The sequence below is a fragment of the Arachis hypogaea genome, chromosome 15 (assembly GCF_003086295.3).
Source record: "Arachis hypogaea cultivar Tifrunner chromosome 15, arahy.Tifrunner.gnm2.J5K5, whole genome shotgun sequence".
NCBI classification, from domain to species: Eukaryota; Viridiplantae; Streptophyta; class Magnoliopsida; order Fabales; family Fabaceae; genus Arachis; species Arachis hypogaea.
This window is the reverse complement of record NC_092050.1, coordinates 73,089,348-73,113,264: the sequence shown is the minus strand read 5'-3', so window position 1 is coordinate 73,113,264 and position 23,917 is coordinate 73,089,348. Positions and strand designations below refer to the sequence as shown.

Below are 23,917 nucleotides of genomic sequence, written 5' to 3'. Positions count from 1 at the left end.
CTTCCTCCACACCTCAAATATGCTTACCTTGAAGACAGGCAGAAGTTTCCGGTTATCATTGCAAGGAAACTCACTTCTCAACAGGAAGAGCAGCTACTTGGTGTGCTGAGGAGGCACAAGAAGGCAATTGGGTGGAGTTTGGCAGACATAGTAGGCATCAACCCTCAAGTCTGTGAGCATAGAATATTTTTAGAAGAGGGAGCAAGACCTGTCCGTCAACCCCAGAGAAGACTGAACCCCACTATACTAGAGGTTATCAAAAAGGAAGTGACCAGACTACTAGAGGCAAATATCATCTATCCCATCTCAGGCAGTGAATGGGTAAGCCCAGTACAAGTAGTGCCAAAGAAGTCTAGAGTCACTGCAGTGAAGAATGAGCATGGAGAGCTCCTGACAACCAGAGTTCAGAACGCTTGGAAGGTCTGCATTGATTACAGACGCCTCAACCAAGCAACCCGTAAGGATCACTATCCTCTTCCATTCATTGATCAAATGCTGGATCGCCTGTCAGGTAAATCGCATTATTGTTTTCTAGATGGTTACACAGGTTATTTCCAGATTCATATAGCTCCTGAGGATAAGGAAAAGACCACTTTTACATGTCCTTTTGGGACTTATGCTTACAAGAGAATGCCCTTTGGCTTGTGCAATGCACCAGCTACTTTCCAGAGGTGAATGATGAGTCTTTTCTCTGATCTTATTGAGGACTATATGGAGGTTTTTATGGATGATTTTAGTGTTTATGGCGATTCCTTTAGCCTTTTCTTAGATGGATTATGTAGAGTATTAGATACATGTGTCAGTACAAACCTGGTATTAAATTTTGAAAAATGCCACTTTATGGTTAAACAAGGGATTGTACTAGGACATGTTGTATCTAATACTGATATTTCTGTAGATCCAGCAAAGGTGGATGTTATTTCTAGTTTATCTTACCCCTCTTATGTGAGGGAGGTCCGTTCTTTCCTTGGCCATGCAGGTTTTTACAGGAGGTTTATTAAGGACTTCAGTAAGGTAGCACTTCCCTTATCCAGACTACTGCAGAAAGATATTGAGTTCGAGTTCAGTGAAAATTGCAAACAAGTGTTTGATAAGCTGAAGACCGCACTGACTCAAGCTCCAATTGTAAGAGGACCAGACTGGAGCCAACCATTTGAAATAATGTGTGATGCTTCCAACCATGCAGTAGGAGCAGCACTGACTCAGCGTGAAGGTAAGGATCCTTTTGTTATTGCTTACGCGTCTAAAACCTTAGATGCCGCTCAGTCGAATTACACTACTACTGAGAAAGAGCTTCTTGCTATTGTTTTTGCTCTGGATAAATTCCGAGCCTATTTACTTGGTACTAAAGTAGTAGTGTATTCAGACCACGCAGCTCTAAAGTATTTATTATCTAAAAAGGAGTCCAAACTAAGGCTTATACGTTGGATACTGCTATTACAAGAATTTGATTTGGAAATTAAGGACAGGAGTGGTAACCAGAATTTAGTGGCAGGCCACTTGAGTCGCCTTGAGCACACTACAGATGATTCCACTCCTATAGCTGATAATTTCCCATTTGATAACCTGCAAGCAGTATCTGAGATAGTCCCTTGGTATGCACCTGTAGCTAATTATCTAGTTAGCTGCACTTTTCCTCCGAACTTTTCTAAGCATCAAAGAGACAAGCTGAAAAGCGAGTCTAAATATTATATATGGGATGACCCATATTTATGGAGATGTGGCGCTAACCAGGTAATTAGACGGTGTGTGCCTCAATCAGAATTCCAGTCCATCTTAGAGGCCTGTCACTCATCTGAGAGTGGAGGACATTTTGGCCCTCAAAGAACTGCTAGAAAAATCTTAGACTGTGGATTCTGGTGGCCTACTCTTTTTAGGGACGCTGCTGAATTTTGTAGATCTTGTTTCCCATGCCAGAAATTTGGTAATATATCCAGGAGAGATGAGATGCCTCAACAGATTATACTTTTCTGTGAAATTTTTGATGTTTGGGGCATTGACTTCATGGGTCTATTCCTAAATTCTAATGGTTATTTCTATATATTGTTAGCTGTGGATTATGTTTCCAAATGGGTAGAAGCAATTTCTACACGCAATGTAATGATGCCTCACCTTCCCATGGTATTGCCATGCCTACTTCTATTTGTACCAGGTCTTCACATATGGTAGGCTCAATCCCATCCCCTATGCGCATAAGATACTCCGCAAAATCACGATCATTAAGAGATCGCATATTTTGTCGCAGGTGGAGAATTTTGGTGAATGCCCACAAATGTGATTTAACAATAGAAGCTGAAATCATTTGCGACTTACTTCCTTTCGGCACAACAGGTAGTACTTGGCGAAAATCCCCTCTCATAACCATCACCTTCCCTCCAAATGGATTATTGTTTTCTAAGATGTCTCGTAATGTGCGGTCCAGTGATTCCATTGTCTTTTTATTAGTCAATGGCGCTTCATCCCAAATTATCGCGATCGTCTGCCTAATCAGTTTTGCAAGATCAGATTGTTTACTTATATTGCACGTGGAGGATGGCTCTGCATTGATTGGGATCTTAAATCTAGAATGAGCTGTTCGACCACCAGGCAGTAAAGTTGCAGCTATTTCTGAGGACGCAGTTACCAAGACAATATGCCCTTTACTTCTTAAGTCTGCAATTATAGCTCTGTAAAGAAATGTCTTACCTGCTCCTCCTGGTCCATCCACGAAGAACACTCCACTTTCTCTTCGATCAATTGTATTCATAATGCACTTGAAAGCTGCAGACTGGTCATGATTCAATCTTTCTATAGAACACAGGTCTTCTTGAGAAACTTCGATGGACATTTCTTCTTGAATAATTCTAGGCATGAAGTTGTCGTTGTCGTTGTCCGAGGTTAGAGCTGGTAAATCGTATTGTGCAATATGTTTTCCATGTTGTAGGAGGATGTCATTTAAATCCCTAAGCAAACGATTTGTCAACCCATTACAGGTTGTAGTGCTTGTTGATGCGTAATCATCCACCGTACATGAAAGAAACTCGTCCCACAGACTTCTTACATCTGTTGGCTCACAAAAAATTAGAACGGTGGCAAACAACCTTCTTAGAGCACATGGCATTCTTAAAATGGATGCCTTAACCAAACATGATCTTATACTACTATCACTCTCCAACAGTCCTCGATGCTGAGCGGATTGCTTAAAGGACGAATATTGGACACCATCGACTGTTAGCAAATCATCCCAACCAGTTGGGCCTCTTACATTTGACAATAGAATACGCAAATAGAATTTTTCACCTTCTGTTGGCGAAACGGTATAGATCCGACCAATAGCTCTCTTTTGTGTCCTGCGTCGATGCCATTCTTTTTCCTTGCTGTGCCAACTGTAATATTCTGGGATTTCCCTGTACAAAAGATGCCTAGATTGTTGGTCATCGGCCCGATTAAGTGCAAAAAATTCAGTGAGCATTGTTCTTGAGAAATAGTCATTATTAACTATTTCAGAAATAGTTTGGTGCTCATAAAAGCTCACTTGATGTTGATTTGGCAAATGAACTTGCAACCTTTCAACTGATGGATACATTCGGTAAAGGTTGAATCTAAATATCCTCCAACATGCCTCTAGAGCGGCAATCCATCTTGCATCAATGAACTGTTGCACCTCATCATAATGAGAACTTCTGTGAACCTCCATTGCCACACGGTCTGGTCCCTTATAGCAATACTTGTATAGATATTTTATGCTCTTGATACTGCTACATATCTCTACATTGATATGACAATCATACTTTAGTAGTAGCCAAGGGTTGTACGGAACCACCCATCTATTGTCAATTGTGACATTTTGGTTTATAGGGATTGGAGTATCAAATCGCCTCCTATATTGAGGATATGAGTCATCACCTCGTCGTGTCTCTGGTACGAACTCTTTTGGGTAGTTGCGTTTACATTGACCGTTCTTCATGCACGGTGAAGATTGATTTAGTGTTCCGCAAGGACCATGGACCATATGCCTTAGCACTGCCTCATGTAAGTGGGGTTCTGTTTCTTTACATGGTATTTCCGCTCGGACCAAACTATCATATTGGTCAGGATCACTCAACTTGTCATTGTTTTCTAAGATTAGCAACATATGTACGTGTGGCAATCCTCTTTTCTGAAATTCGGTGACATAAATATAACTTTTCACCTTTCCCAATACACCTTTGGTAATAACATCCTGCTTTAATTGTTCGAACTTGGCTCTGAAAATCCTAGTTGTTAGATCCGGACGATCCTGTGGAGTTTGAGTAGGACTGAGTTTCGAAGCTATTTCTGACCATGATGGATTGCATGTCATAGTTAGAAAAATATCCGGTTTGCCTTCTTTAAGAACAATAGCCATTCCATCCTCTTACCGTTGAGTCATGTCTCGACGACTGCCCACGAACGACGATGGTAATATCGTTCTTCTGCCAACATTTTCTAAAACAAATTTTAGAGAAAAGTATTATTAGTTTTAAAGTTTAAATTTAGGAACACGTAATGATCAATCATGTGGCCGTTAAGTTGAATAATTACCAGCATTATTCTCTCCTGTGTGCAAAGCATCTTGCAAGCCTTGATACAGTTTAGCTCGAAGTTCCTTTTGTCTTTGTCGAACCCATCTTAACTTGCCTATTTCCATTTTCACATAGTTGTCAACAACATATTGTTGAAGAAGTCGCCCCGCTTGCAAAACTGTTGAGTGATCATTGGGGCGGATCTACGAATATTGAGGATTATAGAAAATTGTTAGAAATTGTGAAATGATTTATTGGTACAAACTATCATCTACGGAAGTCTATAAATGATGTAACAAATATAGGAGTTTGTACCTGGAGCATATAGCTATAATATGTCCGGCATGATACTTTGTTTCCACGTTGAGTTCGAGTATTTATATCCCATCCATGGGTTCCAAATGGAAAAAGAAGAGGATATTGTAGTGGATCGTAATACCCAACAAACTCTTGAATCCTTCTGAGGTTACCAGCATGAGTTTGAACCTTGATATCCCGTCCTCGCACCATTGTTTCAATATCATCACCGACTATTATGGCTGCTACTTGTGAAGCAGTTGGGAGACTGTCTTGTGGTTGATTAGCAGGTTGCTCTCTGATCACCAAACTACACTCTTGCACATCTAGTCGTTGTGCAAGCTGGCAGAATACATGGATAAAAGGATTATATCGGTGCAACAATTGTTGTAGCTTCAAAACCAAACTTTCATGCAGTTGTGTGTTCTCCAGCATCCTATTTTGTAACTCGTGATCAGTATCGTATATATATAGTTGCAAGAAGCGTGGCCGCGCCCCCTGATCCGGATGAAATCCTCCTATACTGTGGTACATTGATCCTTGAGCACGGAATGTATATATACCATGACTTGCTGAAGCTAATTGTTCGTCTATGTGTACACCACACGAAGTGAATGAAAAAATATGATTGTAACCACGAATGTGTTTCCTAAAATGGTTCCCTTCTGCAGAAGGGTCTAAGAAGATGTCTAGTAATTCCTAAGGAGCATTTACTTGGGGCAAAGAGACTTTTCCTCCATTGCAACACATGTCAAATGTTTCATGGTGAAACAGACGTGCATTACAGTGTGTATATGTCCTTGTAGGAGGCAGTGTAGTTTGAAGCACTGTTGTGTTCTCTTGAAAATTTCGAGCACAATTCTGAGATGTTCGGACATGGTGTCTAATTTCTGCACTCGCATAGGAATATTAAAATATTATGTTATAGATTTCTTTTCCTACATGTGCCAATAATTGTATGGTTAGGTACTCGGGTAGAATTTATTAATTATTTCATATTATTTTAGATAGTGAAATCAAGGGTGAACAAAGAATATATATACAACTTTTCAATTGAGGTTTGTGTTTTCAAAATTAAACGTAATTTTTAAAAATGTCGTGTCTTTTTCTATATTTTTCTATTGCCTAAACTCATATAAGATTGTCAAAGTTTGAAGTTCTAGGTAATATATGAAGTTAAATATATATTTAATAGAGCAAATTTTTATTCTGAGTTATACTGAAATATACAAAGAATATTTTTAAAATGATATAATTCTATTGTGTTTTTATTTGCTATTTAATTTTATGAAAATTTTGAATGTTGCCCACTAATTTGTAATAATTTTAATTATATTTTTTAAAATTATTATGATAAATTAACGATATAATAAAAAATTTGTCCATTAAAATTGCATAAATATTTTTTTATGGTTAACATACTTGGTGTTTTTTTATTTTGTTATTTTTGTTGGTGTTTATGTTTATAATATTTTATACATTATTAAATTTTAATTTGATAATCTTGTTATCATCAAGGGTTTATTCCCTAGTAACTGTAACGATGTTAAAATTTATTTTGCATCACTAAATAATATTATGTGTCTCATAGTTTTTGCTATTGGATAAACGATGTAGTAGCATTTTTTTAAGTTAGTACTTAAATCGGTGATTCATTAAAAAAAATTTATAACTCATAAGAATGTATATACCGTTATCTATGTTTTTAATTTGAAATCTACATTATTTAGTTACGTGTTGACTTGTAACTTTTAATATAATGTTTAGTTTTTTTATTTTAAGAAATTAGAACACTTTGTGCTATTTGTAAATTTCACCATTTATTAAATGCTTAATTTGTTAATGACTTTATAATAAAAAGGACCCATATAATTTGTACAGTTTATTTTTAAATACATGAGATAGGACATCAATATTTTTGTAGTATCTATTAATTGTTATTTTTGTGTTTAAATTTTTTTTGTTCAGTTTTTCTCCTTAATTTTAAGAGATATATGTTGTTACAAAAATTTTATTATATAGTTATTGTTAGTATTATTAGTTTCATGAATGTATCAATTATTTTAAATGTTTTATTTGTTAAGTATTTATTTTAAATTTTTTTATTAAATTCAGAATTTTGGTTACAATATATAATAAGCAGTACAGATAATAAACATAATAAAAATTCATTTGTTATTACGATAACTAATAAGCATAATAATATAATAAGTTTAACTAATCACATTTTATATAGTAATGATTATTATATGATGATGATGATAAAATATTAAAAATATAAATAGAGTACTCACCATTTATATTTGCATGACTTCTAGTATTGTTTATAGTTGGTTTATAAGAAGCAATTGGTTGAGGAATTGAATTAGTAGTTGTAACAGTGTCTTGATGTACACCTATATTTAAAAACAATGCAAAATTCATATGTTATCTACCTTTTTAAAAAAATAGAATATTAGCGCTTAGCAATAAAATAAAGCGTGTTAATTAAGTTGGTTAATTTTGTTAATATTCTACATTAAGAAGATTTGATGTGCAGACAAATTAACTTATATCGATGTATTTACATGTTTAAAGCATATAAAGATACTAACCAGATGATCTATTACTTGGACCAGTTCTGTTATTATGTATTTCCGTACCTATATTTTTAAAGAGCAATATAGAAAATAAGCATAAGTTAAACTAATAAGAGAAGAATTAGTTAACGTTGATTGTGTGAAACAAAATATCGGTAACTTTAATTATTTTAGAATTAACTAGCGGCTCAACAGGCACTAACGTGCCTGTTCAGCCGCTTTTCTATTGTTTTTAATAAATTAATATTATCTTTTTGTTAATATATTATTCATTTTTCAAATTTATTAGATAAGTATTTTTTATTTTAATGTTGATGTGACTTTATTTATATTATATTTTATTAAAATTAAAATTATTATAAACTAAAATATCATTCAAAAAATAATGATGATAACATTATTCTTATTCAAAAAAGTATATATAAATCAAAATACATGTTAGTTATTTATAAAAGATAATTTTTACTTAAATATCATGGATATTTATATTTGTCTTCATCTTTTTTAAGTAGTAAGCCAAAATATAAATCTAAATATGAAGAGTTCTTTATTTTTTTATAAATAGTGAAAAAATAAAATAAATAAGAATGCTTATTTTTTTCGTTTTAAATATCAAAATATAAGAATAATTAATAAATAAAATAGGAAATTATAAAAATTGTGTATCTGAACAAAATCCTTCTTAATTCATCGTACATCTTCTTATTAATAACTTTTTTAGTCTTAAAAAACTGTCAGATTTATTAACTATAAAAATAAATATATAAACCCTTCAAGATTATTCAATTAAAAATGATATGTAATAAAATCAAAATAAAAATTTAGAAATATTATTTACAAATTAGCTATTTATAAACGTTATTAAGTTTAATTATTTATTTTTAATTCGTATTTAATTTGAAGCCGAGATAAAAATTTATATTCAAAACACTCTCTATCTTCATGCATAATTTCAATGGTTAAAAATATTTTATTTTATAATTTTATATTTAATTTTTTAATTATCTTTAATATTATTATTTTTTAAAATTATTAATTTATATTTTTATTATATCTCTTACTATATCAAACACTATTCTTTCTCTTGTTATTATTTTCTATACACATACCTGTATGTCATTGTCTCATCGCCGTTATTATTATTATATATTACCTTGTTCTCCTTTCTCGTTTTTTCTTTTTCCTTCCATCTTCTCTTCACCCGACCGTCCGTAATTAATTATCATCAAGTATTATTATCGCAAATTTTAATCTTGTCTATCACTTTGATTTATAACCATCTATTCCGTTAACTTTTATGAGTTGTTAAAGTTTCGCTAAAAAAAGTAAGACATAAAGCATTTAATTTTATATTTAATTTTTAAAATTTTTTTAATTTCATTATTTTTCTAAATTATTAATTTATAATTTTTATTATATCCCCTTACTATATCAAACATTATTCTTTCTCTTATTATTATTATTCTCTATACACATACCTATCATTGTCTAATGACTGTTATTATATTACTTTGTTCTTTCTCGTTTTTTTTTCTCTTTCCACCTTCTCTTCACCCACCGTAATTAATTATCACTATTTATATGTTACATCTTTTATATGTTAATCAAATAACCAGTGCCATATACCAAACAAATGATATTATAGAAGTCAAAGTAAATTATATTTTTGTAATATAATTCATTTATTTTAGTTTAATTTAAAAATAAATATTCATGTACTCAATTTTTAAATATAATACTCTGTATAATTAATAATTTAAAAATTAAAAAAATAATATTATCACATATGAAGTAAATTTAAAAAGAAAAAAAATGAATTTAATAAAATATTAGACTTTTTCAATTCGTCATTGATAAGTACAGACATATTTAAAAAAAATACATATAATATGAAAAAATTAGTTCTTCCTTGATAAAAGAAAAAGATAGAACATTATCTTTTGTACGTAAAATATTGGGAACAAATTAAAAAAAGTAAAAGAACCATGAAAATATTAATTGGATAAGTAAATTAAAGAGAAAAAAAATATAAGTAGAAGTTATACGTGAACGTAGTAACTGCAATAAAACTAAATAAAATTTGTAACGATGGATGTGATGAAATCGATAGCGTTGAAGGTAAAAAAATAATGGCAGCAAGAAAAGGTAAAAAAATAATGGCAGCAAGAAAAATATAACAACGTGTATTAGGAGGTAAAAAAAGAACCAGTAAAATAGATGAAATTATAAAAAAAAATAAAAAGATATATTTTTTATGATTATAAAAAAAATTCTAATAGAATAATTAGAATGAGGCTAAATTACTGGACAGACCATCAGAGTACAGTACTCACAGATATACTTAAAACAACACTATACAAACAAAGACCAATATAAAATTAAACAAAACATAATTTAAATGAATACCTCCGAATATAATAAGATCTATACAAAAAAAACTATTTATCACCACTGGTTAAACACTTGTTGGCTTCTATTTTTTTTTTTTTCATTTCATATATGGCCACGAAAATAAATCTTTTGACATTATCTTTACCTAGTTTAAGATGTCAAAAAAACTCCTTTAAATAATTGTGTGGTACAGAAAAGAGTTTATAAGATAAAAGAGAATCAGAATAAAATAAAAAAATAAAAAAAAGAGAGATTGTGGGAGTAAAGAATTGAATAGAAGTTACGTGGTAACTGTTAGTGAAATAAGTAACTGTATAATATTTTTCAATTATGTTAGTAGGGTTAAAATAGGAAATAGAAAATTGGAAACCAAACCTCCATGTTTTGGCATTATATATTGTTATAAATTATAGATATAGTTATAAAAACTTTATATTTGTATGATATTATATTAAAAAATTATTAAACTATTTAATAATTGAGATTATAATGATGTAAAGTACATTTAAGACAATATAATAATATTATTTAGGCCAACAATAAAAAATTTATTGAATCAAAATTTAAGAAAAAATAAATTATTATTAATTAAATAAATATAAATATAGGATTCCTACCCATATTTGGACCGTTTGGTATATTACTTGAACCAGCTCCGGTGTTATTGTGAGTATCTGTATATGTAAAAAATTCATTATTAAGATGAAAATAATGTAATTTGATAATTTAAGGGTACACTCAAGAAATAAATTATACACAATTAGTACTTACTAAGAGTCCTGTAACATAGATACATCATAAAAAATAAGTAGAAGGCGTTGCTGCCTCCGTTCTTCACTCATATTTTGTCTTCATTGTCTGGCATAGTCTTGCCAAGTTCGTCGACCACTTCCACGTGAATCTTCTATTGATATGTTGTCAACTATAATTAATCAAAGAAACATATAAAAACAGTTCTACACTTTTATTTAATGACGAAAAATAAATTACAGTAAATTTTACATTATATTTAGGCGAAATGAAAAGAATGTAGGAAAAGATGGAGGAGAAATGAAGGAATTTTTTTCTATTGTGGAGAGATATGGAGTAACCAGTGAAGTGAGAGATTAAGAGAAAAAATTGAGAATAATACAATTGATGCAGTAACTGACTGATGTGAGAGAAATGAATTGATGCAGTAGTGGGAATTAAGTAGTAGAATTCTGTAAATAATGCAGTAACGTGATGTGAGAGAAATTAACGGGAGAAGTTATATTGATGTGAACGTGAATGAAAATGAAGTAGTAGAATGCTGTAACTGGAAGTAAGTTATTAAAAAGGATAAAAATGGAAAAAAAAAATTGGACACCAAAAGTGAGTTTTTTCATTATATATTGTTATAGATTATAGATTTTAGTGTTGATATTAATATATCATTTATTCTTTAAATTTGTCAAATAAATATTTTTTTCATCATTTTAAAATTAACGTAACCTTATTTGTTTCATATTCTGTTAAGGGTAAAACTACTATAGAAAACCTTTAAAATGCTAAATTATAAAAGCACACAATAAAGATATATGTATATTATCAGAAAAAGATATAGTTCCAGAAATAACGAAAAAAATATTATCCTAATTTAAAAAGAGTATATATCTATAAACCCAAATGCATGTTAGTTATTTACAAAAGATTAATTTTTTCTAAATATCATGGATATTCATGTTTGTCTTTTTCTTTTTTAAGTGGTAGGCCAAAATATGATTCTGAATCTGAAGAGACTTGCATTTTCCTACAAATAATGGAAGGATAGAAGAAATGAATATGCTTATTTTTTTCGTTTTAAAAGATCAAACTATAAGAGTATTACTGAAAAAATAGGAGAATACAAAGATTGTGTACCTGGAAAAAATCCTTTGTAATTCATCATACATCTCCTTGTCAATAACTTCTTGCATCTTGAAAAACTGTAAGATTTTATTTATCATAAAAATAACCGTATAAACACTTCAGGTTTATTCAATTAAATTGATTGCTTATTATAGAGAAGAATTTAATTAAAACCTGTAGAATTGTGACATCTTGTTTTGCATTGAACTTTCTGACAGGACAAAAGAAATGACATTAATCCTTGTTTATCATTGACAAAATGTAAATTAAATAAAATTACATCTTTTTTTGTTAGGAATTTTTTTAATAATAATTACCTGCAATGATATTGTTTTGGTTCGAAATGAGTTAGTTGTGTTCTTCTAAGTTCATGGCTGAAAGAAAAGAGTTAAAGTTTTAACATATATGGTATATATAACGAAATAGACGGAAATATTTATTATGTAACAAAATTTTATTGCATTACCTTTTATTTTTTTGTTCCAATATTTCTCTTTTTACCATCTTCCATAGTTGAGTTTTGTCTGCTTTAACTGTACCTCCCCAACCAATAGAATAAATTTTGATTGGATGAACCTGTGTCAATTTCACGTTTGATCAGTAACACTAAAACAAAAATATGTATCATCAGTGTAGTTGTCACTGTCATTAATTCTGTAATCCTTACTTTATTGTCGATTGGTCTCATTGATGCAATTGATTGCTCATCCTTCCATGTATTCCATAACGATTGAAATCCTGTTTCCTGTAATTTATTGCATATATGTATCACAATATATTGCAGTAGTGTCCTATATATTACTTTAGAATTAAGTAATGATATATCCCAAATAAGACATACCTCTACCTTTTATTAGTTTTAAAATTTTAATTTTTATAATTTTATTGATAAAATTATAAAATTGATAGCAACATTTAAAGAAATCAAATTTTGAATTCTTTTCAAAGTATATACAAACATTGCAAACTATAATTTATTAAAAAACCAATAATGATATATTTTAAGGATGTATGATATAATTTTTATAATTTATATGTGAATCGTAGTTGGTGCATACCTGTTGGGTAAAGTAGAGGTTCCAGTTCCTTTCGCTTATCTCTTTTAATATGCTGATGAGCTCTCTTGATATCAATTTATCTGTTTAAAATCTTAGTCATTAGTTGTTAAAATTAGTGAACAAAACTATCTATTCCAATATTGATATTGTAATGATAAAATTACATAATACACGGATTATACTTGTAAAAAGGCTCACATATTTGCCAAGGACATAAATTACCTGAGGTGCAGGTAACAAAATTTCTTTGAACACCACATTCTTTGTGAATTGTCCCCTTTTTCCATCTACTGTTCCTTCTTTGACTAAGATTTTTGTGGTTGACTGAGAAACACTTCGAGGTAGAGCAACGTATAATTGACCAGGGCTGAACACATGTTTAGGGAGATAGATCCCTACCTTAGGGATAGTTTGCCCTTGTGATTTATTTATCGTTAAGGCAAAACTCAACCTTACAGGAATTTGTTTTCTAATAAGCACAAAGGGTAGTCCTGAGTTCTCAGTTGTTTTGTGTTTTATCCGAGGCATAAAAGCTCTTTTTCCAGAGTGATGGCCTGTTAAGATTTTCACGTCTAACATATTTTGAAAAGTTCCTCGACACAGTAGCCTTGTGCCATTGCATAAGCCTGCCTTAGGATCTATGTTTCTCAGTAACATCAGAGGAGCACCTTTTTTTACCTTCAACATATGAGGTGGCAATCCACCTGTGGAGATCGAGTTAAGATATTCTTGTTGATACAGATTATTTGTATCTCCTTCTACTTCATCAAAGGATGCTAAAATTCGTTCGTCTCCCGGAAATTGGTTGATGAAAATATCATTAAGCTGTTGCACATCATGATTCTTGGGTGTCAATATCGCTCTCTCCACCATATAAGATGCATCCCACCCATGAGATTACAAATTTGGAAAGGTTTCTTCTATTAATTTGTGTAATGATGCCTCACCTTCCCATGGTATTGCCATGCCTACTTCTATTTGTACCAGGTCTTCACATATGGTAGGCTCAATCCCATCCCCTATCCGCATAAGATACTCCGCAAAATCACGATCATTAAGAGATCGCATATTTTGTCGCAGGTGGAGAATTTTGGTGAATGCCCACAAATGTGATTTAACAATAGAAGCTGAAATCATTTGCGACTTACTTCCTTTCGGCACAACAGGTAGTACTTGGCGAAAATCCCCTCCCATAACCATCACCTTCCCTCCAAATGGATTATTGTTTTCTAAGATGTCTCGTAATGTGCGGTCCAGTGATTCCATTGTCTTTTTATTAGTCAATGGCGCTTCATCCCAAATTATCGCGGTCGTCTGCCTAATCAGTTTTGCAAGATCAGATTGTTTACTTATATTGCACGTGGAGGATGGCTCTGCATTGATTGGGATCTTAAATCTAGAATGAGCTGTTCGACCACCAGGCAGTAAAGTTGCAGCTATTTCTGAGGACGCAGTTACCAAGACAATATGCCCTTTACTTCTTAAGTCTGCAATTATAGCTCTGTAAAGAAATGTCTTACCTGCTCCTCCTGGTCCATCCACGAAGAACACTCCACTTTCTCTTCGATCAATTGTATTCATAATGCACTTGAAAGCTGCAGACTGGTCATGATTCAATCTTTCTATAGAACACAGGTCTTCTTGAGAAACTTCGATGGACATTTCTTCTTGAATAATTCTAGGCATGAAGTTGTCGTTGTCGTTGTCCGAGGTTAGAGCTGGTAAATCGTATTGTGCAATATGTTTTCCATGTTGTAGGAGGATGTCATTTAAATCCCTAAGCAAACGATTTGTCAACCCATTACAGGTTGTAGTGCTTGTTGATGCGTAATCATCCACCGTACATGAAAGAAACTCGTCCCACAGACTTCTTACATCTGTTGGCTCACAAAAAATTAGAACGGTGGCAAACAACCTTCTTAGAGCACATGGCATTCTTAAAATGGATGCCTTAACCAAACATGATCTTATACTACTATCACTCTCCAACAGTCCTCGATGCTGAGCGGATTGCTTAAAGGACGAATATTGGACACCATCGACTGTTAGCAAATCATCCCAACCAGTTGGGCCTCTTACATTTGACAATAGAATACGCAAATAGAATTTTTCACCTTCTGTTGGCGAAACGGTATAGATCCGACCAATAGCTCTCTTTTGTGACCTGCGTCGATGCCATTCTTTTTCCTTGCTGTGCCAACTGTAATATTCTGGGATTTCCCTGTACAAAAGATGCCTAGATTGTTGGTCATCGGCCCGATTAAGTGCAAAAAATTCAGTGAGCATTGTTCTTGAGAAATAGTCATTATTAACTATTTCAGAAATAGTTTGGTGCTCATAAAAGCTCACTTGATGTTGATTTGGCAAATGAACTTGCAACCTTTCAACTGATGGATACATTCGGTAAAGGTTGAATCTAAATATCCTCCAACATGCCTCTAGAGCGGCAATCCATCTTGCATCAATGAACTGTTGCACCTCATCATAATGAGAACTTCTGTGAACCTCCATTGCCACACGGTCTGGTCTCTTATAGCAATACTTGTATAGATATTTTATGCTCTTGATACTGCTACATATCTCTACATTGATATGACAATCATACTTTAGTAGTAGCCAAGGGTTGTACGGAACCACCCATCTATTGTCAATTGTGACATTTTGGTTTATAGGGATTGGAGTATCAAATCGCCTCCTATATTGAGGATATGAGTCATCACCTCGTCGTGTCTCTGGTACGAACTCTTTTGGGTAGTTGCGTTTACATTGACCGTTCTTCATGCACGGTGAAGATTGATTTAGTGTTCCGCAAGGACCATGGACCATATGCCTTAGCACTGCCTCATGTAAGTGGGGTTCTGTTTCTTTACATGGTATTTCCGCTCGGACCAAACTATCATATTGGTCAGGATCACTCAACTTGTCATTGTTTTCTAAGATTAGCAACATATGTACGTGTGGCAATCCTCTTTTCTGAAATTCGGTGACATAAATATAACTTTTCACCTTTCCCAATACACCTTTGGTAATAACATCCTGCTTTAATTGTTCGAACTTGGCTCTGAAAATCCTAGTTGTTAGATCCGGACGATCCTGTGGAGTTTGAGTAGGACTGAGTTTCGAAGCTATTTTTGACCATGATGGATTGCATGTCATAGTTAGAAAAATATCCGGTTTGCCTTCTTTAAGAACAATAGCCATTCCATCCTCTTACCGTTGAGTCATGTCTCGACGACTGCCCACAAACGACGATGGTAATATCGTTCTTCTGCCAACATTTTCTAAAACAGATTTTAGAGAAAAGTATTATTAGTTTTAAAGTTTAAATTTAGGAACACGTAATGATCAATCATGTGGCCGTTAAGTTGAATAATTACCAGCATTATTCTCTCCTGTGTGCAAAGCATCTTGCAAGCCTTGATACAGTTCAGCTCGAAGTTCCTTTTGTCTTTGTCGAACCTATCTTAACTTGCCTGTTTCCATTTTCACATAGTTGTCAACAACATATTGTTGAAGAAGTCGCCCCACTTGCAAAACTGTTGAGTGATCATTGGGGCGGATCTACGAATATTGAGGATTATAGAAAATTGTTAGAAATTGTGAAATGATTTATTGGTACAAACTATTATCTACGGAAGTCTATAAATGATGTAACAAATATAGGAGTTTGTACCTGGAGCATATAGCTATAATATGTCCGGCATGATACTTTGTTTCCACGTTGAGTTCGAGTATTTATATCCCATCCATGGGTTCCAAATGGAAAAAGAAGAGGATATTGTAGTGGATCGTAATACCCAACAAACTCTTGAATCCTTCTGAGGTTACCAGCATGAGTTTGAACCTTGATATCCCGTCCTCGCACCATTGTTTCAATATCATCACCGACTATTATGGCTGCTACTTGTGAAGCAGTTGGGAGACTGTATTGTGGTTGATTAGCAGGTTGCTCTCTGATCACCAAACTACACTCTTGCACATCTAGTCGTTGTGCAAGCTGGCGGAATACATGGATAAAAGGATTATATCGGTGCAACAATTGTTGTAGCTTCAAAACCAAACTTTCATGCAGTTGTGTGTTCTCCAGCATCCTATTTTGTAACTCGTGATCAGTATCGTATATATATAGTTGCAAGAAGCGTGGCCGCGCCCCCTGATCCGGATGAAATCCTCCTATACTGTGGTACATTGATCCTTGAGCACGGAATGTATATATACCATGACTTGCTGAAGCTAATTGTTCGTCTATGTGTACACCACACGAAGTGAATGAAAAAATATGATTGTAACCACGAATGTGTTTCCTAAAATGGTTCCCTTCTGCAGAAGGGTCTAAGAAGATGTCTAGTAATTCCTAAGGAGCATTTACTTGGGGCAAATAGACTTTTCCTCCATTGCAACACATGTCAAATGTTTCATGGTGAAACAGACGTGCATTACAGTATGTATATGTCCTTGTAGGAGGCAGTGTAGTTTGAAGCACTGTTGTATTCTCTTGAAAATTTCGAGCACAATTCTGGGATGTTCGGATATGGTGTCTAATTTCTGCACTCGCATAGGAATATTAAAATATTATGTTATAGATTTCTTTTCCTACATGTGCCAATAATTGTATGGTTAGGTACTCGGGTAGAATTTATTAATTATTTCATATTATTTTAGATAGTGAAATCAAGGGTGAACAAAGAATATATATACAACTTTTCAATTGAGGTTTGTGTTTTCAAAATTAAACGTAATTTTTAAAAATGTCGTGTCTTTTTCTATATTTTTCTATTGCCTAAACTCATATAAGATTGTCAAAGTTTGAAGTTCTAGGTAATATATGAAGTTAAATATATATTTAATAGAGCAAATTTTTATTCTGAGTTATACTGAAATATACAAAGAATATTTTTAAAATGATATAATTCTATTGTATTTTTATTTGCTATTTAATTTTATGAAAATTTTGAATGTTGCCCACTAATTTGTAATAATTTTAATTATATTTTTTAAAATTATTATGATAAATTAACGATATAATAAAAAATTTGTCCATTAAAATTGCATAAATATTTTTTTATGGTTAACATACTTGGTGTTTTTTTATTTTGTTATTTTTGTTGGTGTTTATGTTTATAATATTTTATACATTATTAAATTTTAATTTGATAATCTTGTTATCATCAAGAGTTTATTCCCTAGTAACTGTAACGATGTTAAAATTTATTTTGCATCACTAAATAATATTATGTGTCTCATAGTTTTTGCTATTGGATAAACGATGTAGTAGCATTTTTTTGAGTTAGTACTTAAATCAGTGATTCATTAAAAAAAAATTTATAACTCATAAGAATGTATATACCGTTATCTATGTTTTTAATTTGAAATCTACATTATTTAGTTACGTGTTGACTTGTAACTTTTAATATAATGTTTAGTTTTTTTATTTTAAGAAATTAGAACACTTTGTGCTATTTGTAAATTTCACCATTTATTAAATGCTTAATTTGTTAATGACTTTATAATAAAAAGGACCCATATAATTTGTACAGTTTATTTTTAAATACATGAGATAGGACATCAATATTTTTGTAGTATCTATTAATTGTTATTTTTGTGTTTAAATTTTTTTTGTTCAGTTTTTCTCCTTAATTTTAAAAGATATATGTTGTTACAAAAATTTTATTATATAGTTATTGTTAGTATTATTAGTTTCATGAATGTATCAATTATTTTAAATGTTTTATTTGTTAAGTATTTATTTTAAATTTTTTTATTAAATTCAGAATTTTGGTTACAATATATAATAAGCAGTACAGATAATAAACATAATAAAAATTCATTTGTTATTACGATAACTAATAAGCATAATAATACAATAAGTTTAACTAATCACATTTTATATAGTAATGATTATTATATGATGATGATGATAAAATATTAAAAATATAAATAGAGTACTCACCATTTATATTTGCATGGCTTCTAGTATTGTTTATAGTTGGTTTATAAGAAGCAATTGGTTGAGGAATTGAATTAGTAGTTGTAACAGTGTCTTGATGTACACCTATATTTAAAAACAATGCAAAATTCATATGTTATCTACCTTTTTAAAAAAATAGAATATTAGCGCTTAGCAATAAAATAAAGCGTGTTAATTAAGTTGGTTAATTTTGTTAATATTCTACATTAAGAAGATTTGATGTGCAGACAAATTAACTTATATCGATGTATTTACATGTTTAAAGCATATAAAGATACTAACCAGATGATCTATTACTTGGACCAGTTCTGTTATTATGTATTTCCGTACCTATATTTTTAAAGAGCAATATAGAAAATAAGAATAAGTTAAACTAATAAGAGAAGAATTAGTTAATGTTGATTGTGTGAAACAAAATATCGGTAACTTTAATTATTTTAGAATTAATAACAAATTAGTGCTTAGCAATAAAATAAAGCGTGTTAATTAAGTTGGTTAATCTTGATAATATTTTACGTTAAGAAGATTTAATGTGCAGGTAAAATAACTTATATCGTTGTGTTTACATATTTAAAGCATATAAAGATACTAACCAGGGGATCTGTTACTTGGACTAGCTCCGTTACCATATATTTTGGTACCTATATTTTTAAAGAGCAATTTATAAAATAAGCATAATTAAACTCATAAGAAAAGAATTAGTTATCATAATATTAGTTAACTTTGATTGCAAGAAATAAAATATCGATAACTTTAATTATTTTAGAATTGATCTAGATTTCTTTATTATAATATAAATAGTTTTTTCTATGCTTCTATTATATTTTTTATAGTACTTTTTCTCAAAGGTTTGAATTTCGTCCATTAATGCGTGAGATATTTTAACTTATTTTTTTAATTTATTACCTTAAATTGATGATATGATGAGTATTTCATCAATTAAGACAATTAAGAATACAAAGATATGATTAAAGAATAATTTATTTGTTATACTGTAATGTATTCTTGTTTTTTTGTGTTTATGTTGATAATAAAAGGAATTAATCTTTATAAAATAAAAAGAACTAATCTTTATTTATGTAGGGCTATTTTAATCACAGAAAATAAAAAATAATAATTCTTGTAATTTTTTAACCATTATGTATAGTTTATTATATATCGGTATATATTTGATTAATGAGTACACTTTTATATGTAATTTTAAAAAAAAATAAATATTGGACATAAAAAATATGTAAACCATGTGTTGTAGATTTAATTATTCTAATGACCTTAGTTAATAATGATTTATGTTTCTTTATAATTTAAATACTATTGTCCAGAATAACTATTAATAAAAGAATTATATTTTATATACTATCAGTTATCGTCCTATAATAATATATTGATCACTTATATACGATTGTATTATAGGCTATTATGTATGAAACATACTAATAAAAAATAATAAATAATTAATATTTTGTTCACGTAATTTTATTTATATATCATTATTATGATTATAGTATAACGTTATTTATATTAATTATTTATATTTAATATTTTTTAAAAAATATCATAAAAAATTAAAGATAAAAATATAATTAATAAATTTAATTTTAAAATATTATGTATCTAGAGTACGTAGTGTCAGTTTTCTTTATTATAAGTGGTTCAATTTTTAAATTCTGTTAAACCCATTTTTTAATAAAAAAGAAACAGAGACAAAGGAATTGGATACTAAAAAAAATTGGATACTAAACCTGTGCATCTCGATTATATGTTGGTATTTGTTGATGACATAATTTTATTTATATCATTATTATTATTATTATTATTATTATTATTATTATTATTATTATTATTATTATTATTATTATTATTATTATAGTATAACGTTATCTATATTAATTATTGAAATTTTAATAATTTTTAAAAAAATATCATGAAAAGTTAAAGATAAAAATATAATTAATAAATTTAATTTCAGAATGTCATTTATCCTAAGTACGTAGTATGTGTTTTCTTTATTAGAAGTGGTTTAATTTTTAAATTTTGTTCATAGGTAAGTTCATTTTTTAATAAAAAAAAAGGGATAAAAAAATAGAGGAGAACATGTGTTTTTCATTATATATTGGTATAGATAGATAGCTTTTGTTATTTTTTTAGCTGTTATATTTGTACGTAGATGAGATATATCCTAATTTTATTTTTGATTTCTTAGAATTATATATCATTACCAATTGAGAATATAAAAAATTAAAAAAAATTAAATTAAAGTGTTGTTAAGAATTTTAATGTTACATTGATTTATTAATTTAATATATAAATTTTATTTTTTATTATAAAATCATTATCAAAAACTTTAATATAAGAGTACTTTTTGTCGTTAGTCTTACATGACATCATTTTTTTTATTTTTTTAATACAAATATATAAAAATTATATATTACGTTATATATTATATTGGACGACGGGAATGAAATATATTAAAGAAATATTATTATTAGTTATTGACCATTAATTTTTAGAAAAAATTTTTTATAGATGAATGATGTCTAAAAAATTTAGAATGTTAACTTTTAACTTCATATATGATTAATATGTTGTTTGATTAAGAAAGTTACTACGTGGATGGTAAACCATGTATAGTAATATTAATTTAATTAATTTTGTTACAAAATATTAATGATAAAATAGCAATCAATTATGTTATTTTTATTTTTGTACCTGTGGCAGTTCTATTGCCATGCGCTTCCATTCCTGCATTTTTAAAAAGTAAAATATAATTATTAAGAACTAATTCAATTTATAACAAAGAAATTTAAATTATGTTATCGTGTTACCTTTAACAGATTGATGATAAGTGGTAGCTCTGGCCATTTGTCTAATTGTAGTCAATCTGGCTACCCTATGTTTGTAGTTAATCGGGCACCTCCACCAGTGTTTGGCATTGAAGTTGTATCAGTTGATATGGTAACTTGTTTTCCTTGTCGAATCATCTCCCGATAACTTGCACGTCTTCTAGCCAGGTATTGTTGTCTCTGTTCTTCGGTCATGTTCTGTCTTCTTCACCTAGCATAATCTGTCCAACTGGGTCGACGTTGACGTGACTGTGGATTTGGTGAAGTTTCCATTTTTATTTGTCAGAAAGATAGGAATAATATGCAGAGAAAAAACGTTTGTGAGAGCACGATTGAAAGGGAAAGAGTCTCTTAAGAGTTGAAAGTGAGTTAGTTTTTAAAGCGAGTACGTAGTAGTAGCAGTTTTTTACAGTTTTAAAATATATCGTGGGTTGATGGGAATCAGTTTGACATTCTATCGTGGAGTAAATTCTTTCCTTGATAAAAAATAAGAAATATGGAGGACGTAGTAACAGTTTTTTATATATTGAATCCGGTGTCTAAATAAAAAAATAAGCAGGGGTAAAATAGTAAAAAAAAATTGGGTACCAAATTTTTTTATTCCCATTATACGTTGGTATAGTCCATTATATATTGTATATTGTATATATTGGTATAAATTTAATTAATGAGTACACTTTTATCTGTAAATTTTGTTTAAAAAATAAATATTGGACATAAAAAATATGTAAACCATGTGTTGTAAATTTAATTATTTCGATACTTTAAATACTATTGTCCCATTGAAATAACTATTAATAAAATAAATATATTTTATATACTATCAGTTATTGTACTATAATGATATATTGATCACTTATATACTATTGTATTATGGACTATTATGTATAAAAAATACTTATAAAAAAATTATAAATAAAAAATCATAAATAATTAATATTTTGTTGAAGTAATTTATTTATTTATATTATTATTATGATTGTAGTATAATGTTATTTATATTAATTATTTATTTTTTAATAATTTTTAAAAATTATCATGAATAATTATAGATAAAAATACATTTAATAAATTTAATTTCAAAATATTATGTCTTTTGAGTACGTGGTGTCAGTTTCATCTATTAGAAATAGTTCAGTTTTTAAGTTTTGTCATGAGTCAAAAAAGAAACAGGGGGTAAAATAGGAAGAAAGATTTGGATACCAAACTTCCATATCCCCATTATATATTGGTATAGATATAAATTAATAATTTTGAAAAAATAATAAAATTAAAGATAATTAAAAAAATTAAATATTTTTAACAATTGAAATTATGCATGAAGATAGAGAGTGCTTTTAATATAAATTTTTATCTCGGCTTCAAATTAAATACGAATTAAAAATAAATAATTAAACTTAATAATGTTTATAAATAGTTAATTTGTAAATAATGTTTCTAAATTTTTATTTTGATTTTATTACACATCATTTTTAATTGAATAATCTTAAAGGGTTTATATATTTATTTTTATGGTCAATAAATCTGACAGTTTTCTAAGACTAAAGAAGTTATTGATAAGAAGATGTATGATGAATTAAGAAGGATTTTGTTCAGATACACAATTTTTTTAATCTTCTATTTTATTTATTAATTATTCTTATATTTTGATATTTAAAACAAAAAAAATAAGCATTCTTATTTATTATATTTTTTCACTATTTATAAAAAAAAATAAAGAACTCTTCGTATTTAGATTTATATTTTGGCCTACTACTTAAAAAAGATGAAGACAAATATGAATATCCATGATATTTAAGTAAAAATTATTTTTTGTAAATAACCAACATGTATTTTGATTTATATATACTTTTTTGAATCAAAATAATGTTATTATCATTATTTTTTGAATGATATTTTAGTTTATAATAATTTTAATTTCAATAAGATATAATATAAATAAAGTCACATCAACATTAAAATAAAAAAATACTTATCTAATAAATTTGAAAAATGAATAATATATTAACAAAAAAATAATATTAATTTCTTAAAAACAATAGAAAAGCGGCTGAACAGGCACGTTAGTGCCTGTTGAGCCGCTAGTATATTGTTATAGATATTTTAATACAAATTATTTAATATTATCAGAGCTAAAAAAAATAAAATTAATATTTCTTCTAAGAATAATTATTTTTAAAATTATAAATACACAATAAAAAATTAGAATACATTAAAATAGTACCATAATAAAAAATAATTCAAGAGATAAAATTAACAAACTAATAGAATATATATATATACACAACTAACAAATGTTATCATCATTCAGTATATTATTTAGACCAATTTTAATACTTAAATATCTAAAAAAACAGATTATTAACATATAAATAATATTTTTTGAATT

General features: G+C 29.5%; 2 protein-coding genes across 2 annotated transcripts; both read right to left on the bottom strand.

Moving 5' to 3' along the window:
* Positions 1 to 2,086: 2,086 nt before the first annotated feature.
* LOC112748448 (uncharacterized) lies at positions 2,087 to 4,366 on the bottom strand. The gene has a single exon (XM_025796684.1). It carries the CDS (start codon positions 4,364 to 4,366, stop codon positions 2,087 to 2,089), a length of 2,280 nt encoding a protein of 759 aa, XP_025652469.1.
* A 9,248-nt stretch (positions 4,367 to 13,614) lies between these two features.
* LOC112748450 (uncharacterized) lies at positions 13,615 to 15,666 on the bottom strand. Its single transcript, XM_029292940.1, has one exon. The coding sequence runs from the start codon at positions 15,664 to 15,666 to the stop codon at positions 13,615 to 13,617; it is 2,052 nt and encodes a 683-aa protein (XP_029148773.1).
* Between the last annotated feature and the right edge of the window lie 8,251 nt (positions 15,667 to 23,917).